The following is a 24,533-nucleotide window of genomic DNA, read 5'->3' on the forward strand; positions in this document are numbered from 1 at the left end:
AATTAAAATATAAGAATTTTGCATTTTTTTCAGTTTTCCCTCTGGCAAATCTCCTTTCCCAAGATAGGTTTGACTAGAACTGTAAATGCTGGCATCAAGAAGGAAAGGGAAAGGCTCATGCTGCACCTGCTAGGTGCAAGGGTTGATGTGACAGAGAGCTGACAGAGTGAGGCCCCAGCACCCACTCTTCTGACAGGCATCTCTGAAATGCAAAATCCTGAAAACTTTAACCACAGCAGAAGCTCCAATGTGTGATGTACTGGCAGGGTACAAAGTCAGCCCAAGTTAATTTAAAATCTATCCATGGGCACCTTTCCATTGTCTTCCATGAGCACTGCTAACAGGTGGCCAGGCAGTGGGAAAAGCCCTTGGAGCTGGAGGGTGAGAGGGAGGGGATTCACATGGAAGAAGATCTGACTGTCTCTGGGACATTTCCAGCAGAGAATCCTGGATTTTGGGGCCTGTGAGTTCCAAAGTGCATCCCCTGGAGTTGCAGAGCAAAGCCTTGCTGATCATAACTGCAGCAGAGTGTGGAGCTGAGGGAAGATTTGAAGCAAGAACCTGGCTTGGGTGCTGCCATTTGCCAAGGAGAAGCTGCAGAGATGAAGAAAGAAGAGGTATTTAATTTGGCTTTGGAAACAGGGTGAAAATGACTGACCTACAAAAAATTTTTTAAAAAGGAGAGGGTTAGATGGAAAAAAAAAAACAACTCTATTCAAAAGATTTGATTCAATCTGAAACAAAACCATTTGTAATAATTTTTTCCCTCCTCTCGCCTCTTTTACAGCTTGAATTTTAAGCCAAGTCCCAGCTAGCAATGCCCACATGGGCTGCTTGCTTCTGCATTTCCCTGGTGGAACTCGAAAGCGCCCACATTGTTTCCACACTTCCCAAATGTTCCCCCTCCGTTTATTTTTTCATCCCGTCTGTCCCCCGGCTCCCGCCGCCGCCCTTTCCAGCTGAAGTTTGTGTCATCTGCTCCCGGCGGGTTCCTTTTTTTAACTTGCGGGGCCCGCGCCAGCCCCGAGCGCTGCAGGTGCGGGGCTGTCCCCGCGGTGCCATCCCCGCCCGAGGGCTGCGGGGCACAGCGGGGACCGCCGGGGATGGCGATGGGGACGGGAACACGGCTGCCAACCTGCCGGGCCCGGCCCTGCCCGCGGGCGGGGAGCGCAGCCGGGGATGCTCGGTGGTGATGCTCGCCTGGTGATGCTGGTGGTGATGCTGGGTGGAGGAGAAGGAGGAGGAGGAGGAAGAGAAGGAGGGGGGAGCTGGCGGGACAGCCTGAGGTGGGCGGAGGGGGGAGGCGGGTGTTAAACCATCGCTCCGGGGAGGGCTGAGCATTTGCAAATTCCGGCTCCAGAGCGCGGGGAGCATCCTACAACCCACGCCGGGCCGCCAGCAGCGGCAGGGCAGGACGAGGCTTCCCGGTTCCCGGGGATCCCGAACGCCTCCTCCCCGGCCGGCCGTGCCCTGCCCGCGCTCCCGGAGCCGCAGCATCGCCCGCAGGCAGCGCTGAGCACAGCCCGGCCCCGGTCCCCGGCGCGCAGGCACGGGCAGAGCCCTGGGTGAGTAATCCCGGAGCCACCCGCTCCTGCAGGCAGGCCACAGCCATCCCAGCCCTTCTGCACGGCGCGGAGCGCTCCGGGCTCAGGTGCGCGCCCGGAAGGTGCGGCAGATCCCTGTCCTCTGGTAGGTCAGGCAGGCTGGGATCCTTGCCTGGGGAGGGATTTTTGAAAGGCTTCTTTCTCTGCCAGCAAGTTACCTGTCACCACTTGGAATTACTCCTTCCCTAGCACAGAACCTTCTCTCTTCCCCCCACCCCCTTTTTTTTTTTCCCTTTTCCCCTGCCTTACAACTTTTCCAGCCTTGTGGAGTTGCCTCCCTCATTTTCACCCGCAGATTTCCATAGGTAACAAGAAGCCAGTGCCATGGAGATTTCAGTCATTGAAGATCAGTGCCAGCAAGTGTCTTAACACACCTGTGTGTTTTTCTTTTGTTCTCCACTAGGCTGAAAAGTCATGACAGCTGAAAAGACTATTCCTATAATTAATGGCAAGCCAGAAGATGCTTTGGACCCAGAAGCCTCAAGTACCAACCTCGTCCACAGCAATGATAAGAAAGTTCATGAAAGAGGTCACTGGAACAATAAGGTTGAATTTGTGCTTTCTGTGGCAGGGGAGATTATTGGGTTGGGAAACGTCTGGAGATTCCCATATCTTTGCTACAAGAATGGAGGAGGTAAGATGGCATCACGTGTGGATTTACATGGGAATTAAACACGGGAACGAAACAGTTAAGAGTGCTTTGCAGTGATTTATTGCACTAGTGAGAGAGACGTGTTCAGGATTTCAGTGCATGTGCAGACAGAGAAGCATTAAACATCTGACAACTAAGAAAAAATGTTGTGTTTCTCTTTCCTTCTCTCCAAACACTGTGTGGTTTATTTTTACAAGTTGCTGTTGCGTTAGTAAATTGACACTTTTTTTCAGGAGCATTTTTCATGCAGGAGAAGCCAGCGTTCAGTTATAGTAGTACACGCTGTCTTCTGCATGTGAATACACACCCAGGCTGACTTAACTAAGTTTGTCTGGCACAGAAAAGAAGGCAGCACTTCATTTGTCACAGCAGTGTACTTTGGAGAGGATGAATTTTTTTTTTTTTTCTAATAATGCCACAAAGACTAAATTTATTTTTTTTGTCGCATGAAATTTTTTTATACTTCAATGTTCTTTTTTTTTCCCCCTCAGTACTTCCCTAATTCCTACAGCAAGACAGGGGAAAGTGTAAAACTACAGGTTACTTAAAGAGAGCAAGCCCTAATAAATATAAAATATGAATGTTATTTGAGAGAGAAAAGAGCAGACTCAACTTCTACCGAGTATAACATGTGGCATGTATTGGTTATAGCCAACTGTAAACTGTATAAGATAAATGACAGCTGAGAATAAGCACATTGGGCAGCAATGAAGAAAGGAAAGTAAATTACAAACTCAGTTTAGAATTCTGTGGACCGGGTTCAACATTCTTCACACTTAAGGCCTGAGTCAGTGGCAGTGTAAACACAGAGGCTGGAAGAAAAATAGGATGCTCAGGGCTGATAAGCACTGATCTGCCCCGTGATGGGTTTGTTTGCTGTGCCAAATTTCTATTCCTTGTCCCTCCTTATCTGAACTCGGGGATGGTTTTTAGCCTGTTTTGTGTGCTGTTTCTACAAGACAAATCCTGCCGTGCAAATTGTGTTTATTGTTGGAAGTTCCTTTCTTTATGTCTCTGTATTTTGGCCAAACTTAGGGAGCAAGAGTTCAGCTCTTTAGAGAATGCTGCCACCAGATCCTGAAAATTAACATGCTGCACATCATATACACAACCCTTTCTTGGTGATGCTTAAAGTGTTCCCAGAGAACTTTTGGCAGAGGAAATGACAGGAATATATTTTTGGTGTGTAATTTTTGGTTCCTGCAGCCATCTTTAGGTGCCCATTTGTAGGTGTGTGCCAGCTTGTCAAAAGGTGATGCTATCATTTTAAAGGCTGTAACATGAGGTAGAAAGAATTTTCATCATTGTTGTGGGTGATTTGATGAAAAAGAAATTACTTAGATATCATATTTAATCACCACTGTACTCTTTAAGAATAGAATAAGTGGGTGTGATTTAATTGGTCATGTCCTGGCACCATGGGACATTTGCCATTGACCAGTTTTAGTCAATGAAGGCTCAGTCTGTGAGCTTGTGTAACCCCCTGCTGGAATTAGACCAGAGTTTGTTTTTAGTGCTTAAATCTGATTCATCCAACTCCTTGGTGTGTGCTAGGGGAAGACAGTGGTAAATATCTGAGCTAGTTGTGAAATAAATTGCTTTCAACAGAACAAATCTAGAAGCTGTAGTTGGAACTTGTGAGGTGTGACCTCTCTGGCACTTAGTCCAAGTCATAAGAGGAAGTGTAGGAATAATCATCCATAAGTTTAGGCTGTGGATGTTCAGGTTTTGAGGAAAATTAATTTCTTTGTGTGTTTAGAATGAGGTGTTTCTTGGAATATGATCTTTTTGCAAGCTGGGCATCCTGATGTTTTCAGCTGGGTCCTGATGTATGCCGATTGGAAAAACAGTCCCAGCTGGTACTTTGGATTTCCACAAGTTGCATCGTTAAACTCACTGGGGTAGTGTGTATGATGATACTGGCCAGTGAATTATCCAGAGAAGCCATCCAAGTATTCCATTCTTTGTGGAATCCCTATGGATTGCTTGAGAGGCACCTGGGATTCATCTCTAGGGAAATTTCCTGGCTGAGGGAAGAGACTCCTGGTGATGAGATGAAGGAATCTCAGTCAGAGCAGGTGGATTTGGTTGTCTCAGCTTTCTAATCAGGGTGACTGAAGCACAGCAGCTGTTGCAGGGTGTGGGTGTGCTGTGTTTGGGTTTTGCTGTGGTTCACTACCTGTGCTCGAGTTTACTGTCAGCATCCAACCAAAATGTTGATGCTTTGTTATTTTCCTAGAATTTCACATCAGTATTTCTGCCTGATAAGGCCAGGCCCTCCTTTTCTGTCCTTGTAAGTAGTTCTGAAGTTTGTTTCCTCATTCCCTTTTCTCAATTCTTATCTTATAAATAACATAAAAAGGATTTCTCAGATTTAATATCTGTAACACTTCCTCACCCCTGAGAAAAGCAAGGAAGGGGGTGCAGACTGATGTGGTGCTGGGCAGAGCAGAACTTTGAGCTGAGCATAGCTGGGATATTTTCTGTGTTTGAGAGACTCCTGAGCTGACTTTAGGCTGAGGAATTTGGTCTGGTCTGTTTTAGTCCATGGCCCTGGCTTACAGGTTAATTTTGGATATTTGGGGCAGGAGTAAACCTTCCTGCACTGCACTGATGGCTCACAGCTGATCCTTCCTGTAATAGAAAATTCCTCACTGTGCTGCTGAGGAGCCCTGTTCATTCTAACCAACACCCCCTCAATATTCACTGGCAGGTGCTTTCCTCATCCCCTACGTGGTCTTTTTTATTTGCTGTGGAATACCAGTATTTTTCTTGGAGACGGCCTTGGGACAGTTTACAAGTGAAGGAGGCATCACATGCTGGAGGAAAGTTTGCCCTCTCTTTGAAGGTAACAGTTCTGTGTTCTACTGCAAAAGAAAGCATTCCATTTGAAGTAAAATGAAATAAATTGTATCAAAATTAAGATAAAATTAAGTAAAATATTTTTTTTTATTTAAGTAAAATAAAAACTTTAAAAATCTAAGTTAAGCTATACTTAAGAGTAAGCTTTTGTTTTTAAATTAAATACAGCCTGAAAAGCAGAAGTTTTCTTTCGTATCTCACTTTTTGTTTTGCTCCTCCAGGCATTGGCTATGCTACCCAGGTTATAGAGGCACACCTAAATGTATATTACATCATCATTTTAGCATGGGCTATCTTCTATTTGTTCAACTGCTTTACTACAGAGCTTCCCTGGGCTTCCTGTGGCCACGAATGGAATACAGGTATGACCTCAGCAGAGATTACCACTACAAAAGTCCTCCCAGGTGATTGAGTATTATCTTGAAATGTCCTGAACAAAGCCGTTGGTGTAGCAAAATCTGTGCAAATGGGCCAATCTCATCCCACTGCAGCAAGAGAAAGGAAACCTGGAGTGAAACTGCCTTGGACCTTTTTGGGTTAGGTCATTGTAAAGCATTTACTCCTCTAGAATATAATGTCAGCAGAAAAGGACTATGGATTTGTTAATTCTGTAAGATCTGGCTAAATCCCAAGACTCTCATTTGCAATCATATCTATTCTCCCTGAACACAGTGAGTGAATTCTGCAGCAGAGAATGACCTGATGACAGGTTGCAATCTTGCTCTTTCACTCTAATGAAGTCAGGAGGAGTTTGAATGGAGAGGGGAAAAATATTAAATGTGGATCTTTGGAATCGCTCTTTTAAATGCCAGATGTTGAGGGATAATGTTCATCAAGCTACTTCTAGAAATGTAGTCTCATAAATAAGCCTTGCTGCATGTAAAGTAGGCTCCTGCATGAAGGATGAGGTATGTATTCAGGAGGGTTTGCAGGGTAGGGCTCTGCATCTGTCCTCTCATTGATATTTATATCTGCAATTCTTTGCTTATTGAGTCTCTAGATCCCAAACATCCATGGGGAGGATCTCATCCCACTGTCCTTGTTCCCATGTTCCTGAAATTTTGCATTTATTTTATTTATTTATATACAATCCAATTTCAAATGTTGTCTTTCACAGTTTTCACTAACTGGCCATTTTTTTGTGTTCTTTGAGCACACCTGAAGCTGCCTGAAATCTTAGTTTCTATCAGGGAGGTAATTTTGGGCCCAGTGGATGTGGAAGGCTTTGGTATCAATTTTGGCAGCCCTGCAAAGGAGCTTGGCCAGTGTTATCACTGCTCAAATGCTCCACAGTGCTGAGCTGCATTGCCCTTTGTGTTAAAGATGATAATAATAATAGTGATGATAATAATAATAATAATAATAGCAGTGATAAGCCAGAGGAAATACACACTTTCCTTCCCAGGAAAAAGTGGGAGTTTATGGCTGGCCATGCTCCCTTTGTACCATAAACCACTGAACCAGCAGCTGGAGTAGGAGCACGTTGTAATTCCCAATCCATTGCCTCAATGTTTCTCTTGTCTGCCTGAGGGGATTTTTTGGCCCTGTGCCTCTGGGAAGTGTTGTTTTTCTGGGTTATCATAACCTGGTGCTGCAGAAGTAGCAGCTGTGGCATTTAGTGCCCCCAGAAACCCTTTAACCCCACCCAGAAAATGTGGTGCAGAGTGGGGGCTTTCCAAGGTGCACACAGTGGGACATGAATAAGAACTGTACTTGCATGTCAACATAGCAAACTCCTTCTTTTTTTGGTTCTTTTCTAGAAAACTGTGTGGAATTTCAAAAACTCAACATGAGCAACTGCAGTCAAGTCTCTTTACAAAATGCCACTTCTCCAGTGATGGAATTCTGGGAGTAAGTGCACAAAACCTTTATATTTGATCAGACTATTCACTACCTTTATATTTGATCATTTATACCTTGTAACCCTATAGCACTTAGGGATGTGAGTTGAGCTGGAAATTTTCTTATCCAGCCACAGACAGAATGAGAGTTTTTAACTCTTTTTTGAGAGGATACAAGGAAAGGAATTCCATATCCTGAAAGGACATAGAACAAAGTGTGCCACTTGCTCGGGAGCTTGGCTCCTGCTGCTGGAGGAAAGAGCCTCCAACCCATACTAATGAGGAGGCAAAGGTGAAAGAAAGAAGATGATTTACAATATTCCTTTTTTCCTTTTTTTTTTTTTTTTTCCCCAAATGTTTCTTCCCTTAGGAGTTTGAGAGCTACATCTTCCTCCTTGTTTCAGCTAACTAATACTCTGGCTTCTGGATCTCATTATTTTTTAAAGGACTATGTAAGTGTTAGTTATTCAGCTAGAATAACAGGAGAGTTTAACTCTCTCCTGTCCCCCTGACTCTGATTTCTTGTTAGACTAAGGGAAGAAAATCAGATGTTTGCAGAAGATGATCTGCTTTTGTAGTGACATATTTTTTTCTGATTATAAATATTTAATCAGTGCAGTGTAGCCTCCCATTTGTTCCTTGCAGGGTGCAGTGTGTGTTAAGCCAATCAGAGATATGGGATGTTACTTTGAATTCTGAGAGATTTCACAATTCAAAGCTTGTTATACAATTCTGGGTTACTGCAATTTCTTGAGGACCCATTAATTTTATTTTTAAGATAGAGGCTGTTTTGTGTTCAGGACAGCAACAGCTACACTTTAAAAAAACAGGAATTAAAACTCCTTCAAGGGAGAACTCTACATTGACATAATTTCCTTGAATCTTAGAATGTGCCATTGTCTGCCTGAATCTCTTTTTCTTGCTACATCAGTAAACTTAGATTTCATGAGTTATTTCAGCAAATAATACTGTTTTATTTAAAAATAAAATAACCCCCAAGCTGAATTAAACCTGATCTCTATGAGAGTCATATGCACTCCCTAGGTAAAACTGCAATTTTATTTTCTGTTAAAATTTTCAATAATCTGAACACCTAACATCTAAAATCAAAATACATCTACCCACAGATAATATTTCAGAATAAACAAGAGTTTCTCAGGTGGCATCACTTAATGCTACAACTTTATTTTAGCAAAAATCTGGTATGGTTCTTTGGGATAACGAGAATTAAGATTTAACATCAGTGGAATAAATGAACAATATATTTTCTCAAGTATTAGCAAATTTACCCTCTGCATTTATATGATTTTTCAAAAATATTCCCAACTCTGCCACTGATGGTAACTCCAGCTATCCAGAGAAGTAGGAAATGTTTAGTTCAGTTCTATGGAGGGCACAGAGTAAATTTTACACTCTCCTGTTTTTGTGGTTTTACACTCTCCTGTTTTTATGGTTTTACACTCTCTTGTTTTTATGGTTTCACACTCTCCTGTTTTTATGGTTTCACACTCTCCTGTTTTTATGGTTTTGTGGGTTTTGTGTTAGTGCTCATCTCTGGAGTGCCAGAATTCCTGGGTCAGTGTTATTTTGAAGCACATACAAATCCATTTTAAGGTCCCTTCTCAGAGTTCTCTGAAAATGAAGCTAAACAAGATTCTCTAGGCTCCACTTGCAATCAAGTTGCAGTGGGTTTTAATCCCTTCAATTTTGGGCCATATTTCCCCACCTGATTTTGGCTAAGTCAGGAATAAATTATGAAACTAGAAGGGTTAATCAGATTTAGCCTTTTCTCTAGCTGGTTTTACAGTCTTATCAATAAAAAGGTTGAAAATACACATTCCAAGCCTTTTAAAATCACAAACACCAAAAAAAAAAAAAAGGTGAATTAAATAATCTGTTATTTATTTGAAATGTCTTTCCTTATTGTGTCACAGACAAATTTTTTGTAACACTAACAGTTTGCTGGCCAAAATAACTTAAGATATTAAACTTTTCTACTTTCCCTGTCCAAGTAAAACTGGAGTTGCATAGTTTTGCACACAGGAAATAAATGTATTCTCTTCCTGCTAAGGAAGGTGTTTGCCTTGTTAGAAATTTAAGTAGTTATGATGTTGCATGGTGTCAAAATTGAAAAAAAAACCAGGAAAAACTAGTTTCATGGTGGAAGAATGAGCTTTATTAAAATCAGGATTTATTTTGCCTTGAAATAACTAATTTGAATTAAGATTATAATTAAATTATGTCTTAAATATCAGACATAAAAGCACAGCAGGCTCTTTCTGTATAAAGAGCAGATCACAGAGCAGTTCATACAAAGTGAATATCATTAAAAGAATTACTTTGTCTGGAGATAAGTGCTATCAGCAATGTTATTTCCCTCAGCTAGAGGTGGTGTTCTCGTGATGCTGCTTTATGATTTTGTAAATTCTGCTGCCAGGAGCCCTAAACTCACTGTAAGCTTGCTGAAATAGTAAAAAGGAGAGTTGCTGGAGTAGGGAAGGGGGAGGCTCCAGGTTTCTTCAGAACAGCCATTCAGAACCTTCACACTTTGCTCCCTGCAATGCCAAGGCTGCGTTTGAAATTCCTCTAAGTTGTGGCCACCTAAAGCCAATTTATTGTGTGAAGCGTTGGCTGTGGGGAAAAAATGGGGTTTTGCAGGATTTTTTTTTTTGTGGTGTTTTTTTCTCTGTTGATTTAATCTGTGGATTAGAGTGGTAATTGTTGTGCACAGGGATCCTGTTTGCTTTTTGTGAGTGAGCCTGTTTACATGTGAAACTCAACCCTGCATTTGTGAAGTGTCAGGCTGATGCTGCAGCTTTCCTTTCACAACCCTGTCCCATTGCCACAGCCTTTTAGAGTAATCACACTGTCTTCAGATGGTTGTAATTAAGCCCAGCCTAAAAAAGAAGAGACTCAGTAATTCCCCAGTGGTTTTGCTCCCAGTCTGAGAGCTGCTCATGGTGGGGAGGTTCAGGTTGTTGTTTCACACAGGATTTGCATTCTCAAAGTGCCACCAGAGGTTGGGAGCAGGGGACAAGTTGGATTTGGGTTTAAGTGTGTAAATTAATACACCAGGCCCAAACCATCTTTATTTCTGGGTTTGGAAAGGAATTTTTTCTTTTCCACCAGCTAGGCTGTAAGGCTCAGCCCTTATTTACTCATGCCTGGAAGTAAATCCAAATCCTCAGCTGGCTTGAGGATTGCAAACCCAAACCCCAGCCTTTCTGCTGAAATATTTGGAACTTTTGCTGCTTCTGCAGCCTTGGCAAGTCCTAAAGCTGTGGCTCAAGTCAGGCAGGGACTGAGCCATGGGCAGAAGTGGCAGAGGATACCTGGCAGTGCCATGAAGCTTTTCCAGTTCCCCTTCCTCAGGTGTGCCCAGAAGATGCTGCTCCTTTAGCAGGAATACTCTGGCTTCTGAGAATTCATCTTCTCTCCCTGCTTTGATAACTGCCTCACACAGAGGGTGAAAGTCTAATTTTTGTCTTGCATGGATGGTTTCTTTGTTAAAACAAACAAATCAAAAAAGGATTCAGAGAGGAATCCTGCGGCAGGTCCTAGGTGCTGTTTTCCTTCTGGTGCACTCCAAAGAGCCTCATTAAACTACAAAACTTTAAATATTTTTGTGAGACTGTAATTGATAACCACTTCCCTGTAGCTACACAGTGAAAATGGGCTGATCCTGCTGGAGTGCAGCAAAACCTGGCAGTTTGGACATTCTTTTCTTCTTTTCCTGCTTAGAAATATCTATCCCTGTTAGTGTTTTATGGCTTCATGCGGGTGTGCAGACACCACTGACAGCTGATCAAAATTAGGGGATTAAAGGATTTCTTACTCAAGAAGCCTTGCAAGCTGCAGCCTTGAGAAGTTCCAAATTCTGTGTGTACAGGGAAGCAACTAAACTGATAAAAATTCACTTTTTATCCTTCAAACTCTGTTGCTGTGTTCCAAAGGACAGACAAGAGCCTGAATTTCCACTTTTCTTTTCATACTTGTGCCAGCACTCAGAGACTTAACCTGTTTTCTCCCATCTACGGCCTTTCCCTCATCCCAGTTATATAGTTTGTTTAAGGATTTTCTAAGAAAAAGTAATAATCACACTTGCAAGGTGTGGCACATAGAATTTTCGGCGTCCAAATTTTAAATAATTAATAGTGGTAGCTGCTGGTAAATTAAAGCAGGATATGAAATAAATATATATATAAATACTGGTAAATTAAAGCAGGATATGAAAAAGCACTGTGGCTGTGAGTGAGGGTGTATTTGCAGCCTGGCAAACAGAGGGGAGATGCTCTGCTCCATCATTTTTCTGCTTTCCTGGGAGAGGAAATTGCCTGGCAGGTGTGGGGGCTGCAGCCATGCCCGGGTGCCCTTTTGGCTGCTGCTCCAGTCTGTCCCCACGGGCAGGAATTGGAGCTTTCCAGTGCCTGGGAAGGGAGCTGCACAGAAAGAGGAGCCACGGTTTTGTGGCTGATTCCACCTCAATGGTTTTTTATTGGCTGTGTAGCAACAAGTTGGTGCTCTGTTCAAGGAGGTCTGCTTGTTGGCCTGTCACTCTCTGGAGGGGGTGACACATCCCCAGCATTTCCAAGTAAAGCCTAGTGAGAAAAAACATTGGTTTTGTCTGGGCTAAAAGAAAAGGGGCTGTTCTCAGCAAAAAGGAAAAGGCACAAACTCTTTCCTTGCAAAGTCAAAAAAGAGGATTTTCCTGTTTCATTCAGGCCACAAACGAGTGCAGGAGTCACATTGTGGTTAATCCCCAGCACACTGAGAAGTCAGGGGTGAGCTGAGCCTGCTCAGTGCCCAGGAGATCCAGCACCACCCTGAACCAGCCCCTTTGTGGGTGTCTTGTAGGACATTAAACAGTGCCAGACCCTCCTCTTGCTGCCCAGCTCATAAGGGGCCGTGCAAAATTTGCTTTTTCTTTGGAGCCTCATGAGCTCTCCACCTGGGTTTGCCTCAAGATCACTGACTTTGCCTGACTTCAGCTGAAAAAAGAAACGGGATGGGTATCAAAATGCTGCCAAATTCTCCTGTACTGAGGGCTGGACCCTAAGCCAGGTGGATGAACTTCCATGGGTTTTGATTTTGACGCTTCCTGTTGCACATAACACTTTTGCTATGGATGATAAAAAAATGACCTTCAAGTTTGCAAATACTCCTGACTTTCTACTGCTTTGGGAATTGTAGCATTTGGTTGGTTCCTGTGTTAATACACGGTCAAGTTTTGGCTTGCAGTGGTGTCAAAACCAGAAATTACATTTTTGTAGCAAAGGTCATACGTGAGCTACTTAAAATATCCCTTAATTGCACAATTGTTAAAGTTCTAGAAATGCTGTTATTGCTACTAATGGTAGGTAAACATGCACAGAAACTGAGTGAGGTGCTTAAAACTATGATCTTTAGAAGCTGCTGGCTTAGATATCCAATTTTGCTGAGAAATGGCAAATCTGTTTTATTTGTAACCAACACAGGCATTTTCATTATTGGGGTTAAGATAGGAATGTGTGTTTAGACTTGTACATCTATAAATGCACTTTTTGCTGTTGTAGGGAAAGAACTACATGAGAGAAGCACATTTTGCTTGAAAGGATGAAATTAATAAAAAGTGAAAGGTCTAAAATAGCAAAACCTCAGTGGTGCCCCATGATGGGCTTGGCCAAATCAGCCAGGAGCAGCCTGAGCTAAAATAACCAGGAGTGTTTCTTCTGCCTTTGCCAGGGGTTCATTGGTTTCTCATAACTTGTTGGTTTGCTGGTTTTTTTGTGTGGGGTTTAAATTTTTTTTTATTAATTATTTTTTAAATGTAATTAATTTTTTTTAAATTTCAAATTATTTTTAATTAAAACTCTTCCACTGAAAGGCCTCCCTTCAGCGGTATCTGGTTTTATGCAATTATAAAACCAGCTGATCCCCTTTTTCCTGCATTGTTATGTACAGCATCCTACAAATATCTACACAAACTTTTAAATCCTCTAGAAAACTGAAAGTAGGAAGTGTCTACACAAACTTTAAAATCTTCTAGAAAACTGAAAATAGGAAGTGTCTGCACAAACCTTTAAATCTGGAAGACTGCAATTAGGAAGTATCTACACAAACTTTGAAATTTGGAAAACTGAAAGTAGGAAGTATCTACACAAACTTAAATCCAGAAAACTGAAATTAGGAACTGTCTAGATAAAGTTTGAAATTTGAAAAACTGAAAGTAGGGTACTTCTGGTGCCATTTGCTGCCTGAAACCAGTTAGTTCCCTCCAGTAGCTCCTCACAGGGCAAGCTGGAAAGTCCCATCCATGTTTGACAAAGTTTTCCATTCCAGGAATTATTTTCTTTACTGGTTGACCACAGGAAAGAGATGAGCAAGACTGGAAGTGCCAACAAATCACATGAAGTTCTTCCGAGGCATATTTTTCATAGCTCTGTAATTCCTTAAATATCCAAGTAAAGGAGAGACTTTTATTTCCAACTGTCCAGGAATGTTTCCAGTACATCTATTCCCTGTCTTGGAATTGGGAATGGGAAGCGCTTTGCTGAGAGGGATTTTAGAGATGCACAAGTAACTGAAAACACCATTTAACAGGAATCACATTCCTCTGGTTTTTGGCTGTCTCAGCATGGGTACTGTGTAAAGGATAGATTTCCATGCAATTCATCAAGCCTCTGTCTGCTTTTGGCTCTTGAAAAAAAACATCAGCATAAGAAAAATCAAATGTTTAGACACTTTTTAAGTGTATTTCCCAAATGGCTTTGTACACTCAGGATGTTAACAGGGTGGTTGCTTGGGATTTTAAATCAAATTAAATGCTCAAAGGAGAGGTGTTTTTACTGTATAAAAATTATAATGAACACAGGCTGGAAAAACAAAACAAAACAACGTGCTCTTAAAAAAAAAGATATTTCACTATATTCTTATATGGCAGCAAAGCAAAATTGCTTTGCTGTGTCAGGAGGAGTTCCTGTGGAAGCTCATTAAATATTGCCCTGGAATTCCTGGGAAGGCTCCAGGACACCAATCAGTGCAGGCCTTGGAACAGCACCATGGGCACTGCTGTTCTCTGGGTGCAAAGGAAACCACTGAAATCCCCCCAGATCCCTTCAACAGCTCCTCTTTAATTATTTCATACCTGATGTCCACAGGTTTTAGATCATAAATGAAAAATTGATCCAGTAGAATGAATGTGGATTTAATTAATAACCTATACTTTGTGAGTGCTACAGCAGAGTGATATTTTATGAAGACCCAGGAGCTGCAAATGTGGACAAAGCATTGGGACCTCCCAAAATAACTCCTGTCCTTTTGCAGCTTTCTTTTTTTCCCTTTTGAGCTGTAAGTTATTTTTTTTATTCCTTGTGCCCCTGCTCTTTTTCACATCTTAGGGGTTTTTTTGTGGCTGGAGTTTAAGGCCGGTGAGATAAGAAACATGTCGACAGAGGAATTTTTTCCATTTTAAATTTTTTTTTTTGCCAGTCAGGTAATGGTTTTCTTTTGGCCTGTTCTGTGAGGAAGAGATAAGAGCTTATCACCATTCATTTGTTACATGAATTTGTAGCCAAAACCTCACTGTGAAGGTCTGTTTTACAAGATCATGCAGCAGTTCTCAATATTTTGTGCTCAGTAGTTCTCATTTGATGAACATTTAATAAATAGTGAAAAGCTGAGTACAACTGTACAGGTTTTCTAAAAGGCTCCACACAAATTCTGAGAGGCATCAGCTTGACTTGATTTCTTCTGGGTGCTTTCAGCTCACAGCTGGTGCTGTGTGCTGAGCTAATTTATACCACTCAAGGTGAATAAAAAGGGAGATTTTTGTTGCTAGATGACTTCTTCAGAGAGGAGAAGAGGGAAAATTACAAAAAAAAAAAAAAGCCTGAAGGAGTCATTGGATATATTGAGAAAAGAGAGTGTAGAGCAGAGGTGAGTGGAACAGCACAAAAAGTGATTTAACAGAATTAAACCCTTGGGGTTGGTTAAGGAGAAGTTGCCATGACTTCAGTGAAAGAGGGGTAAGGAAAATAGGTCAGGAATGGGATGTTCTGTGTTTATCCCTCACTGCTGCAGTGTGAGAGATACACACATGTAAAAATGAAAAAATAATGTATTTATACATTATTATTATACATATATATACTATTCTACATTATATTATTATTTATACAGTCAACCTGTACTGAAAAAATAATATATTTATACACTATTATTATACATATATACACTATTCTACATTATATTATTATTTATACAGTCAACCTGTACTGACCTTCATGAGACAGGGGTTGACACAAGAAATGTGTCATTCTTTTCATGTTTTGCAAGCTGTACTCAGAATTTCAGAGAAAATTCTGCTGAGGAAAGCCTCATTTCACTTTTTAATTGGAGCTGTGTAGAAATGGGTAGTGAATGGAACAACTTTCAACCCTGGCAGGAATTTAAGGAGAAGGAACTAGGCTGGATAGCAGCAAATGTGGCTCAAGCAGGAATGATTCATTCTGTTATGTGTAATTCACACTGGATCTGCTGGGAGAGGTAAATATTTCAGAATAATGCTGTAGCTGAGGGAGTCTTGCCAATGTGACCACTGGGAATTGTCTGTCTGCTGCCTTGAGAAACAAGCCAAGTATGGAATTCAGTGGATTTCCAGAAATGAAGTCTTACACTTTAAAGAATTTCCAATCAATTTCTCTCAATCTGTAACCCATGGATTATCTTCTAAAAGCTGAACTCCTTCTTTCTAATCCCTGAGCACTGATGGTTGGGAAGTACACGTGGGTATCCAGTAATATCTGCCAGGGACCATTTTTAGCTCTTTTAGAAACCTGTGGGTATATTTCCTGTTTTAGAGTTTCCAGTAAGCCCTCAAAAGAGAGGTCTGGACACCGCATAAATCCTGTAGCTCTTACTCTGGATATTCCAGAAAAGCCAAAATGTCACCTCATGTTGACTTGCAGGGACACTTTGGCATCTGGACTCTCTGGATTTTAAACACTTTTAGTGACTAAACGTGCAGAAAAATCCACTGGGATTTGTTTAACTTTGCAGTTGTAGTCTTGCTTGTTCTGGAGGTGTTTCAGTGATTACCACACCACTGCCCTGAGAAAACACCTGGCACAACCAGCCCATGTTCTGTTTCCCAAATATTGGACTCTAGAGGAGGGGAAAGAAAGTCTGAAAGGAATAATTTCTTTTGAAGGCATTATCTCTGTCAGATATTTGCTCTCTGGAGGGTGTTAATGCTGTCACTGTGCCACTCCTGCCCATGTCATCATCACGTCACCGAGCTCCTCAGGGCAGCAAGACAAAGCAAGCTCAAGCAGTACCCAGTGTGTCTCTGCTCCTCCTGCTCTCCTGCTAATCCAGATTGTAGGATTTGGGTGGAAGTAAGGTCAGAACCAATTTATTGCAACCTGAGTCGTGCCCAGCCGAATTGTGAATTCTGACATTGATTCAGGGTGTACTCTGTGTAGTGCAGGAGCACTGTCCAGCCCTGGGCCAGCACAGGAGGGACCTGGAGCTGCTGGAGGCACCAAGGGAGGCACCAGGAGGAGCAGAGGATGGAGCAGCTCTGCTGGGAGGAAAGGCTGGCACAGCTGGCATTGCTCACCTGGGCAGGAGAAGCTTTGGGGTGACTGAAGGGAGCTACAGGAAAGATGGAGAAAGACTTTGGACAAGGGCATGGAGTGCCAGGAAAAGTGGGAATAGATTCAGACTGAAAGAGATGAGGGTTAGATGGGATATTGGGCAGGAATTCCTGGCTGGGAGGGTGGACAGGCCCTGGCACAGGTGCCCAGAGCAGCTGTGGCTGCCCCTGGATCCCTGGCAGTGCCCAAGGCCAGGTTGGACAGGGCTTGGAGCAGCCTGGGACAGTGGAAGGTGTCCCTGCCATGGCAGGGGTGGAGCTGGGTGATTTTTGAGGTCCCTGCCAACCCAAACCATTCTATGATTCTGTGCTACTCTGGGGCTAAAACTCATCAAGGTTATCACTGTTCAAATATGTGTTCTCCTCCTGGAAAAGGGAGAGGTCTCCCACACATTTTTGCTCAAGTCCCTCATCAGAGGTATGTGATCTTCTAACTATTACATTCTGTTTATGAAGTGAAGCTCAAAAAGTCTCTAATTTGAAAGTTATCTTTTACAGTCCTGTAATGTACAGAAGAGGATTTAGGTGTTAAAGCTGAAAAATTATTCCCAGCTTTGATATTTCCAGGACATTGAATGTTTTATACCTGCTCTCTAAGACAAAATTGCACCATTCTTCACATTTTCAGTGTCAAAAGATAACAAACCACACCAGAGAAGAGTAATCTTGCAAACCAGTGCATGAAATTCAGTAATGAATTGACTGAAAAATTAAAAACACTCTTTTAAGGTTCCTTTTATTGAAGGATATATTTTTTTTACCTTGATCTATATAAAACATGTTTATGTTAAGTAAGAAATCCAAGAATTTCACGAAGCAAGCTGCCAGCCTTTTGATTTCACTTTTATATTTAGCATTCAGCATAGATTTTTTAAGTTTAACATTTTCCAAAGTTATCCTATAAGTAGATAAGGCAGTGGAGAATATCTCAAATTTTTAATATCTTGTATTCTCTGGTTCTTTCAAAACCAGTTCTGGTTCTTTCCTTCTCAGCTATTTCTTTTCCACCTTGGAGTTCTGCAGTCTGGATGCATGGATCTGCCTCTCCCAAATTAGACAGCAATTAGCTCAGATTAGACAGCCACAGGGAAATGTTTCACCTTCCTGACAGGTATTTTGGCATGGGAAAGCTCCTGGCACTTCAAGCATCCACAGAGGATTCTGGTGCATGGGATTGGAATACTGAATTTTCAGAGTTCAGCAATATCTGCTCGAGTCTCTGAGTCAGAAACTGTATTTGCACAGGATACCTGAATGCATTTGGGTATGAACTATTCAAAGCAATACATTTTCACAGAAACAAATGAATACTAATTGCATAAAGTGCAATGAGAGAAAGAAAGATGTGAGTTAAGGAAATGGCTTTAGATAGAAACTTGAATTCACTTTCACACAGAAATAGAGGACGTCTAAAAGATCTCAATCCTTTTCCCCTAAACTGCTGAGAAATCTGTGCAGCACTGGCCCTCAGGTGTGTTAGGATCTTTGAACAAGGAGCTCAGTGACAAGGTCCACAAGGTAAATATGGGCTGGGTTTGACATGTGCAGGGATAAAAGCGCACCAAAATGTAAAATGAGAAGGGCTCTGTACAGGGGCACTGCATGATTTTGTTGTTTTTCATGCCCTCAGGATGCTCTGAGGGCAGAGCCTGGCCCAGGGTAAGCGGGAGCTTTGCCCCTGAGCTCCTGGCTGGGCACCTCCCCAGGGGCAAGGCACCTCAAGAGGCTCCTCTGCTTGGGTGCTGTTTGTTGTTGGGTATTTCAGAGCCAAGTGTCTTGGAAACTGCTCCAAATGAAAGTGGGAACATGAAGGGACCTTCCTCAAATAGATTGGAGCTGTTCTTCAGCTTCCCAAATCATGAAATAACTCAAGGAGTGCCCCAGAACATTCCTTTCAACAACGTGTTGGCAGCTGTTAATCCTCTTTCTATTCAAGAGCCTGTTCCAGCTCCTCCAACTTTATTAAAGACACTCTTTCCCAGGAAAATCCAGCGTTCCCATAGCCAGTAAATAGTGTGTAAACTTTCAGAAGGTTTGTTTTCAAATTTGGGTGGAATGGTTGCTTTTCAGTTATCTCATAACCTTCCCCTCTCCAGCAGTTCCAACAACAGAGGAGCCCTTCTTCCTCTCACATGCACTGAGGCACCAGATTGAAATGTCTTTTAGTACTTTCTCAAACAAATTAGTCCCATTTTCAGTAGGTGTCTAATACTTGTTGAAATCATCTCCCAGTGGGATTTTATCTGTGTAAATTTTGCACGTGCAGCGATGTGAATTGAGGGAACAGAGGTAACCCTTGGCAACGGGGTGTCCCTGGCATGTGGGGAGCACCAGGTCCTTGTACAAGGTCTAATTTCTTCCTGGGTTCATGATTTTATTATTTTATGTGTACTGAAAACATGCTGAAATTTTTCTTTATATAGTTCTTCCAGTTCTATAGGTCTAACTATTTAGATAGTTCCTGACTATCCATTTTTATTTCCTTTTTAATCCACATCTATATTTAGATTCAAGTGAGATTTAAGCCAGGCTTACAATATTTGTTACTCTAAGCAGAATTACTCTACACTGTAGTCATTTTGTCATGATTTTGTTCAGCCCAACTGCACAGACTCTTGTGACCAGAGCTCAGCATTTCTGGCAGCCCCTCTTTGGAGATGTGCTCTATTATCCCCCCTGAATTTATCTTTTATTCATTAGATTCCTGGAACTTTTGCCACTCTTATTCTGTGTTATTTACAGGAAGAAATGTAAGAATCTTCACTAGCATTTAACCAATTTAAATGTGTGTGATCAGAGGCATGGAAACCTTCAAGCACAGTATGAGGCACCACAAATCCACTCTGGCTGGGGTTTAATATTCTATTTACAAGCAAGATATACTGTGGAGAATGAATACTTTGCTACTAGTGAATTAAAACCCTGCCTTGGTTTGAAATAACCTTTGATTCCAAACTCCCCCATTGCAGTGGAGTGTGTTTGCCTCAATATTCTGCCCAAGAAGCTCAAGTGCCACCAATCCCTTGGCTTCTCTCCCAGCCTCTGGGTGGGTTCAAGGGGCTGAAGTGCTGAGTATTTTTACACAACAAAACAACACCCCCTTAAACAGCTACAGCAGCAAAACAAGCTCAATACCTACAATAAATACTTTCAAACTCTCATCAATGTCTGTTTTCAATGAGATCCAACAGTAATTAATGATTTGTATCTTCAATGCAGGACAGATCTTTCTCACAGCAAAGTTTCACAGAGCCTGAAGTTGTTGCCAGTAAATTCTGCTTAAACTGGCTTGTGCCAAGCAGGGATTTGATGTTTTGGAGTAATTCAAATGGTTACCTGCAGTTGTACTGCCAGCTACTGTGGTCTCCCAGGTTCTTGGGCTTTTATCTGTCAAGGAATGTTGTTGATAATAATTTCTTCAAATAAAGAAGTGGCAGCAGTGAATTCTAGTGAGAAAGGGTCAAGACATTTCAGTGAAATATCTGTTATTTCTTATTTGATTTAAGAGGATTTTAAAGATGCTCAGCTTCAACAAGTCTTGATACACAGGATAAAATTATTTATTTCTTTTCATCCAAGTGTGATGCAAAGCAGCTGAGCTATAGATTCACTACAGAACTTTTCAAATGTTTGCTCCTTCAAATCAGAGAGGAGCACATTCAGTGCTGATTTTACTGCTTGTTTCTGTGTTCTGTGCATGAAGAGTTGAGGAGAACAAGGCAGTGCAGGGCTCTTGCAGGTAAGAGAAGAGGAGGAAGGACTGGAAGAAGCTACATAACCTTTTTTTTTTTTTTTTTGGTTGTTTTCAGTGATTTATGGCAGGTTTTAGGTAGAAGCTGCACTGCTGAGGAGCAGAGCTGTGATCTGACCCCTGAATATCAACCTCAGTTCTCAGACACAGGGGGCAATCATATATTTCCAAAATGCTTCCCCTTTTCCTATTATTTCAGTCGAATAATAAAAGAATAGGGGTAGATGTGACTGAACTGAGGCTTTGTGAGAAGAATTTCATATTCTGATTGCTCCCTCCTATCAAAACTCCATCCACTGCTGCTGTTTCAGATGGTTCCAGCAGCAGAGCTTAGGTCTGGCTTTAGGGAGAGCTGTGAGGGATTTCCCTGCTGGCCTCTGAGCAGGACTTTCCCCTGCTTGGGTCCGTTCTTTGCATACATTTTATCTTATAGATTAATTAGCACTTCTGGACTTGTTGCTGCTCCCTTTCTGAGGGAAACACCAAAGCTTTGTTCTGCTGGAACAAAGGAAATCCAAAGCGATTGACAGCACTTCAGGGTAATTAAATCCTCATTATGGTGCTGACAGTTCCCCTTGATTGGCACCACGTGTCTGTTTTAAATAGGACCCGCGGGGATAATTAATTGTGGCGAGCCCATTAATTTGCCACTGTGACATTTCCAAAAGTATCAGGCCAAGAGTCCTGCGTGGGTGAAGGATGTGTCTCTGCTCTTTGGGACTTCCAGAGCATCCAGAAAACTCTGAGCTCTGACTTTCTGCTCTCAGGAATTGGTTGCTTTAAAAAATCTTCATCTCAAGCCTTCATTAAAAATTATGTTCTTAAAGCAAAGGCATCTTTTGGTGTGTGAAATATTTCAATCATGAGAGAGAGAGAGAGAACATTTATTTATGAAGTTGTTTTGCAGGCAGGGAAGAACAGTGTAGGAATTGAAGGGACTTGCACACCCATTTTGGAAAAGGAACTTTACTCATGTTTAGGTTCACATGTACATAAATAAATCCAAATAGCCATAAAAAAAACCTGGTTTGATTAAAACATAAGGAATTTTTTTCATTATTAGTTTACAGTGAAAATATAGCTAAATGAAAAAGGTTTCCATTCCACTGTTATTGTGGCCCAACCATAAATATTTTGTCTCAGATTTCATCTTAAAAATAAACTGCTTTAAAAGGCCTTTTATTATTTATTGCCCTATATTATTTATTCCTTTTCTTATCATATTATGCCAGTTTTTGTCCTGTTGTCTTGCAATTAATTCATCTTCAAAATGATCTAAGAATGCATGGACTTCATTTGGGTTTTGATGAAAATTCGTAAGGAGGGTGGACTTCATCCTAGGTAAAATTCCGTGTTCATCTGTCAAACAGCTTAGAAGAACTTGAATTTTAACGATGTATTTCATCACCTCTTTGTGTAATTATGTCTCTGTGATGTTGTTTGCAGGTATCAATTATGTCCTTCCTCTTCTTGATTAAAATAACCCTTCATTAAAAGCCACCTCTCTTCATTTGGGTGCATTTTGATGACAGAACTTCAGGCACTTTGCAGGTCTTGGCTAGCTGAGGGTGCTCTGTGCTCGATCACTTCTCTCCCAAATTGGCTGGTGGGAGATTTGAAGATTTGAAGAATAAAAATTTGAAGAATAAAACCAGTTCCTGAACAGGGAGGAGATGTGGATGAGGTGGCAGCAATTTTACATTTAAGCAGATAATACTCAAAAAGTTTGTGTTGACTTCCTGGCCCCTTGTTTTTTGACTGGGAAGATCAGTCTTCATAATTGTGAAATATGGAGATAAATTCTGTGATTTTGGGTTTTAACTGGGATTTTTCTTTACCCTGTTGACTCTGTCATTCCCCAGCTAAAGGGGAAATTTTAAACACACATTTTATGAGTGGCTGCCCCTGTCAGGAGCAGCAGCTGCAGCTCTGGAGGTGTGGAACGTGCCCAGGTGCTGCAGCATCTGCACAGGCACCTGGGAAACCTGGGCATGCTTCTGGATTTCCAATTCCCCTCTTGGCATCTCCAGCCTCCCACTGCATCACTCCAGGAACTTCCCTTCATCCTCACCTGCTAAGGGTGACAGCAGAGACAGAGCAGATTCCTCCTTTTTTTCATTTTTTTAAAATTTCATTTTATTTCATTTGAATATTTATATGTTATATAAATAGTATATTTATTTATATAGTTATATAAATATTATACAGTTTATATAAATATTATATTTTCATAGAAATATTCCATATCATTTAACTGTTGTATTTTATTGGCTGGAATTACAGGATCAGACTTTATATCCCTAATTTTATGACCTCGGACAATAATTGAACCAAATACAAAAGAAAAAATTATTTTATATATTTAATTGTAGTTTGCTTCGTTTGAATTTAAAACTTAACCTTTCTACTAAATTACAATTAAATTATGTGTACACCTATGTAGTCATTAATTATATAATCAATTGAAAGCAGTTAAAATCAATTAATTTGTTTTCACTCACAATGTGGAAGGAGAGGATTACAAATCTGAGGTTGTAATAATTTGTAATTTTTATTTATTTATTAACTTATAACTTTGTTAATTTATAATTTATATATTTAATTATTCATTAACTTGAAATACAGATTTTAAAGAAATCTCTGCTCAGGATGGTTTATTTCAGGTTGAGTGCTCAAAACTTTTATGTGAATGTCTTGGTGTGTGCATTTGTTGCTTCAAAATGTTGAGGTTTTGAAAAGAAATATTTTAATGTTATTGCTCCAATTACAAAAGGAAATTCATGAAAATCAAGGTTAACAGGTAAAAATAAAGGTTAATTTTTTTTTTTTTTTTGGGAAAACCAATCAAACTGAAAAAAACCCCATTTATTTAGGAAGTGGTTTATATTTGGTTCATATGTCTTGGTAACTAATTCGAAGAATTTATTTTTCTTTGACTTTAAGGAAAAGTTGTTCTAAAATTAAAATTTTGTGCCTGACCTGAAAAAGTGAAACATTTGTTCATTTATAACCAGATACAAAATACTGGGAATATTCTGGTTTTATCTTTTGTCTTCCTTTCTACTGTAGCAGGGGGTATTTTCAGTAGGGAGTAAAGAGGAGTCCTTGAATCAAATTAATTCCCTTTTAACCATTGTTTCACAATGCTGGTTTTCTTCAATATTATAATCCCTTTTTGTAATTAATTCAGTTTTATCCAAGTATTTAATACATAGTGCTGGTTTTCTTCAATATTATAATTCTTTTCCATAATTAATTCAGTTTTATCCTGGTTTTTCGTATGTAATGCTGTTTTGTTCAATATTATCATCTTTTTTTTTGTAACTAAGTCAATTTTATCCCAGTATTTCATATGTAGCATTGTTTTAGCTCAATATTATAAATCTTTTTGTAATTAATTCAGTTTTATCCTGGTTTTTCGTATGTAATGCTGTTTTTCTTCAATATTATCATCTTTTTTTTGTGATTAAGTCAATTTTATCCCAGTATTTCACACATGCAGTGCTGTTTTAGCTCAATTTTATAAATCTTTTTGTAATTAGTTCAGTTTTATCCTGGTTTTTCATATGTAATGCTGTTTTTCTTCAATATTATCATCTATTTTTTTGTAATTAAGTCAGTTTTATCCCAGTATTTCCCAGTAATGCTGTTTTAGTTCAATACTACAATGTTCTTCCCCTCTTTTTTCCCATGGAAGACGAAGGGTGCTGGCAATTTCTGATGGGATTGAGCACATTGGGAATCTGCGCTGGGAGCTCGCCCTGTGCCTCCTGGCTGCTTGGACTATTTGCTATTTCTGCATCTGGAAAGGAACCAAATCCACTGGAAAGGTGAGGCTGAAATATTTATTTCCACCAGAACAGGAGAATTTCACATGTGTGAGGAACTGTAATTAATTGTAATTAAGAGTCGTTTGTGTTTTTCTGTTCCTTTTGGTTTCGTGATTTGCTTTTGCTCTAATTCTCTTAGGTGAGGCTGGGTGGTTTTGTTTTATTTTGGTTAATTTAGCAATGAGCTTTACTGGACAGAAACTGGGTTTTGTTGATTTTTGTGCACAAATTCTGCAAAATTTGGATTTTGTCCCAAACTGTCAGGAGTCAAAACTTTCGGTCCCACAGGAGAGTCACTGAGTTTTGATGCACACAAAAAGATAATTTAAAAATACAGATTGACCACCAAGAGCAGAAAT

General features: G+C 40.7%; 1 protein-coding gene across 1 annotated transcript in view; it reads left to right on the forward strand.

Annotated features, from left to right (window-relative positions):
• The first annotated feature begins 1,372 nt into the window (after positions 1-1,372).
• Positions 1,373-24,533, forward strand: part of SLC6A11 (solute carrier family 6 member 11) — an 87,881-nt gene continuing 64,720 nt past the window's right edge. Inside the window, exons 1-6 of the mRNA XM_053989803.1 lie at positions 1,373-1,565; positions 2,008-2,238; positions 4,970-5,104; positions 5,340-5,480; positions 6,879-6,969; positions 24,042-24,174. Coding sequence (XP_053845778.1) covers positions 2,019-2,238; positions 4,970-5,104; positions 5,340-5,480; positions 6,879-6,969; positions 24,042-24,174 — 720 coding nt within the window. The 5' untranslated portion in view covers positions 1,373-1,565; positions 2,008-2,018. The remainder of the gene's footprint in view (positions 1,566-2,007; positions 2,239-4,969; positions 5,105-5,339; positions 5,481-6,878; positions 6,970-24,041; positions 24,175-24,533) is intronic.

Source organism: Vidua macroura, chromosome 13 (assembly GCF_024509145.1).
Source record: "Vidua macroura isolate BioBank_ID:100142 chromosome 13, ASM2450914v1, whole genome shotgun sequence".
NCBI lineage: Eukaryota > Metazoa > Chordata > Aves > Passeriformes > Viduidae > Vidua > Vidua macroura.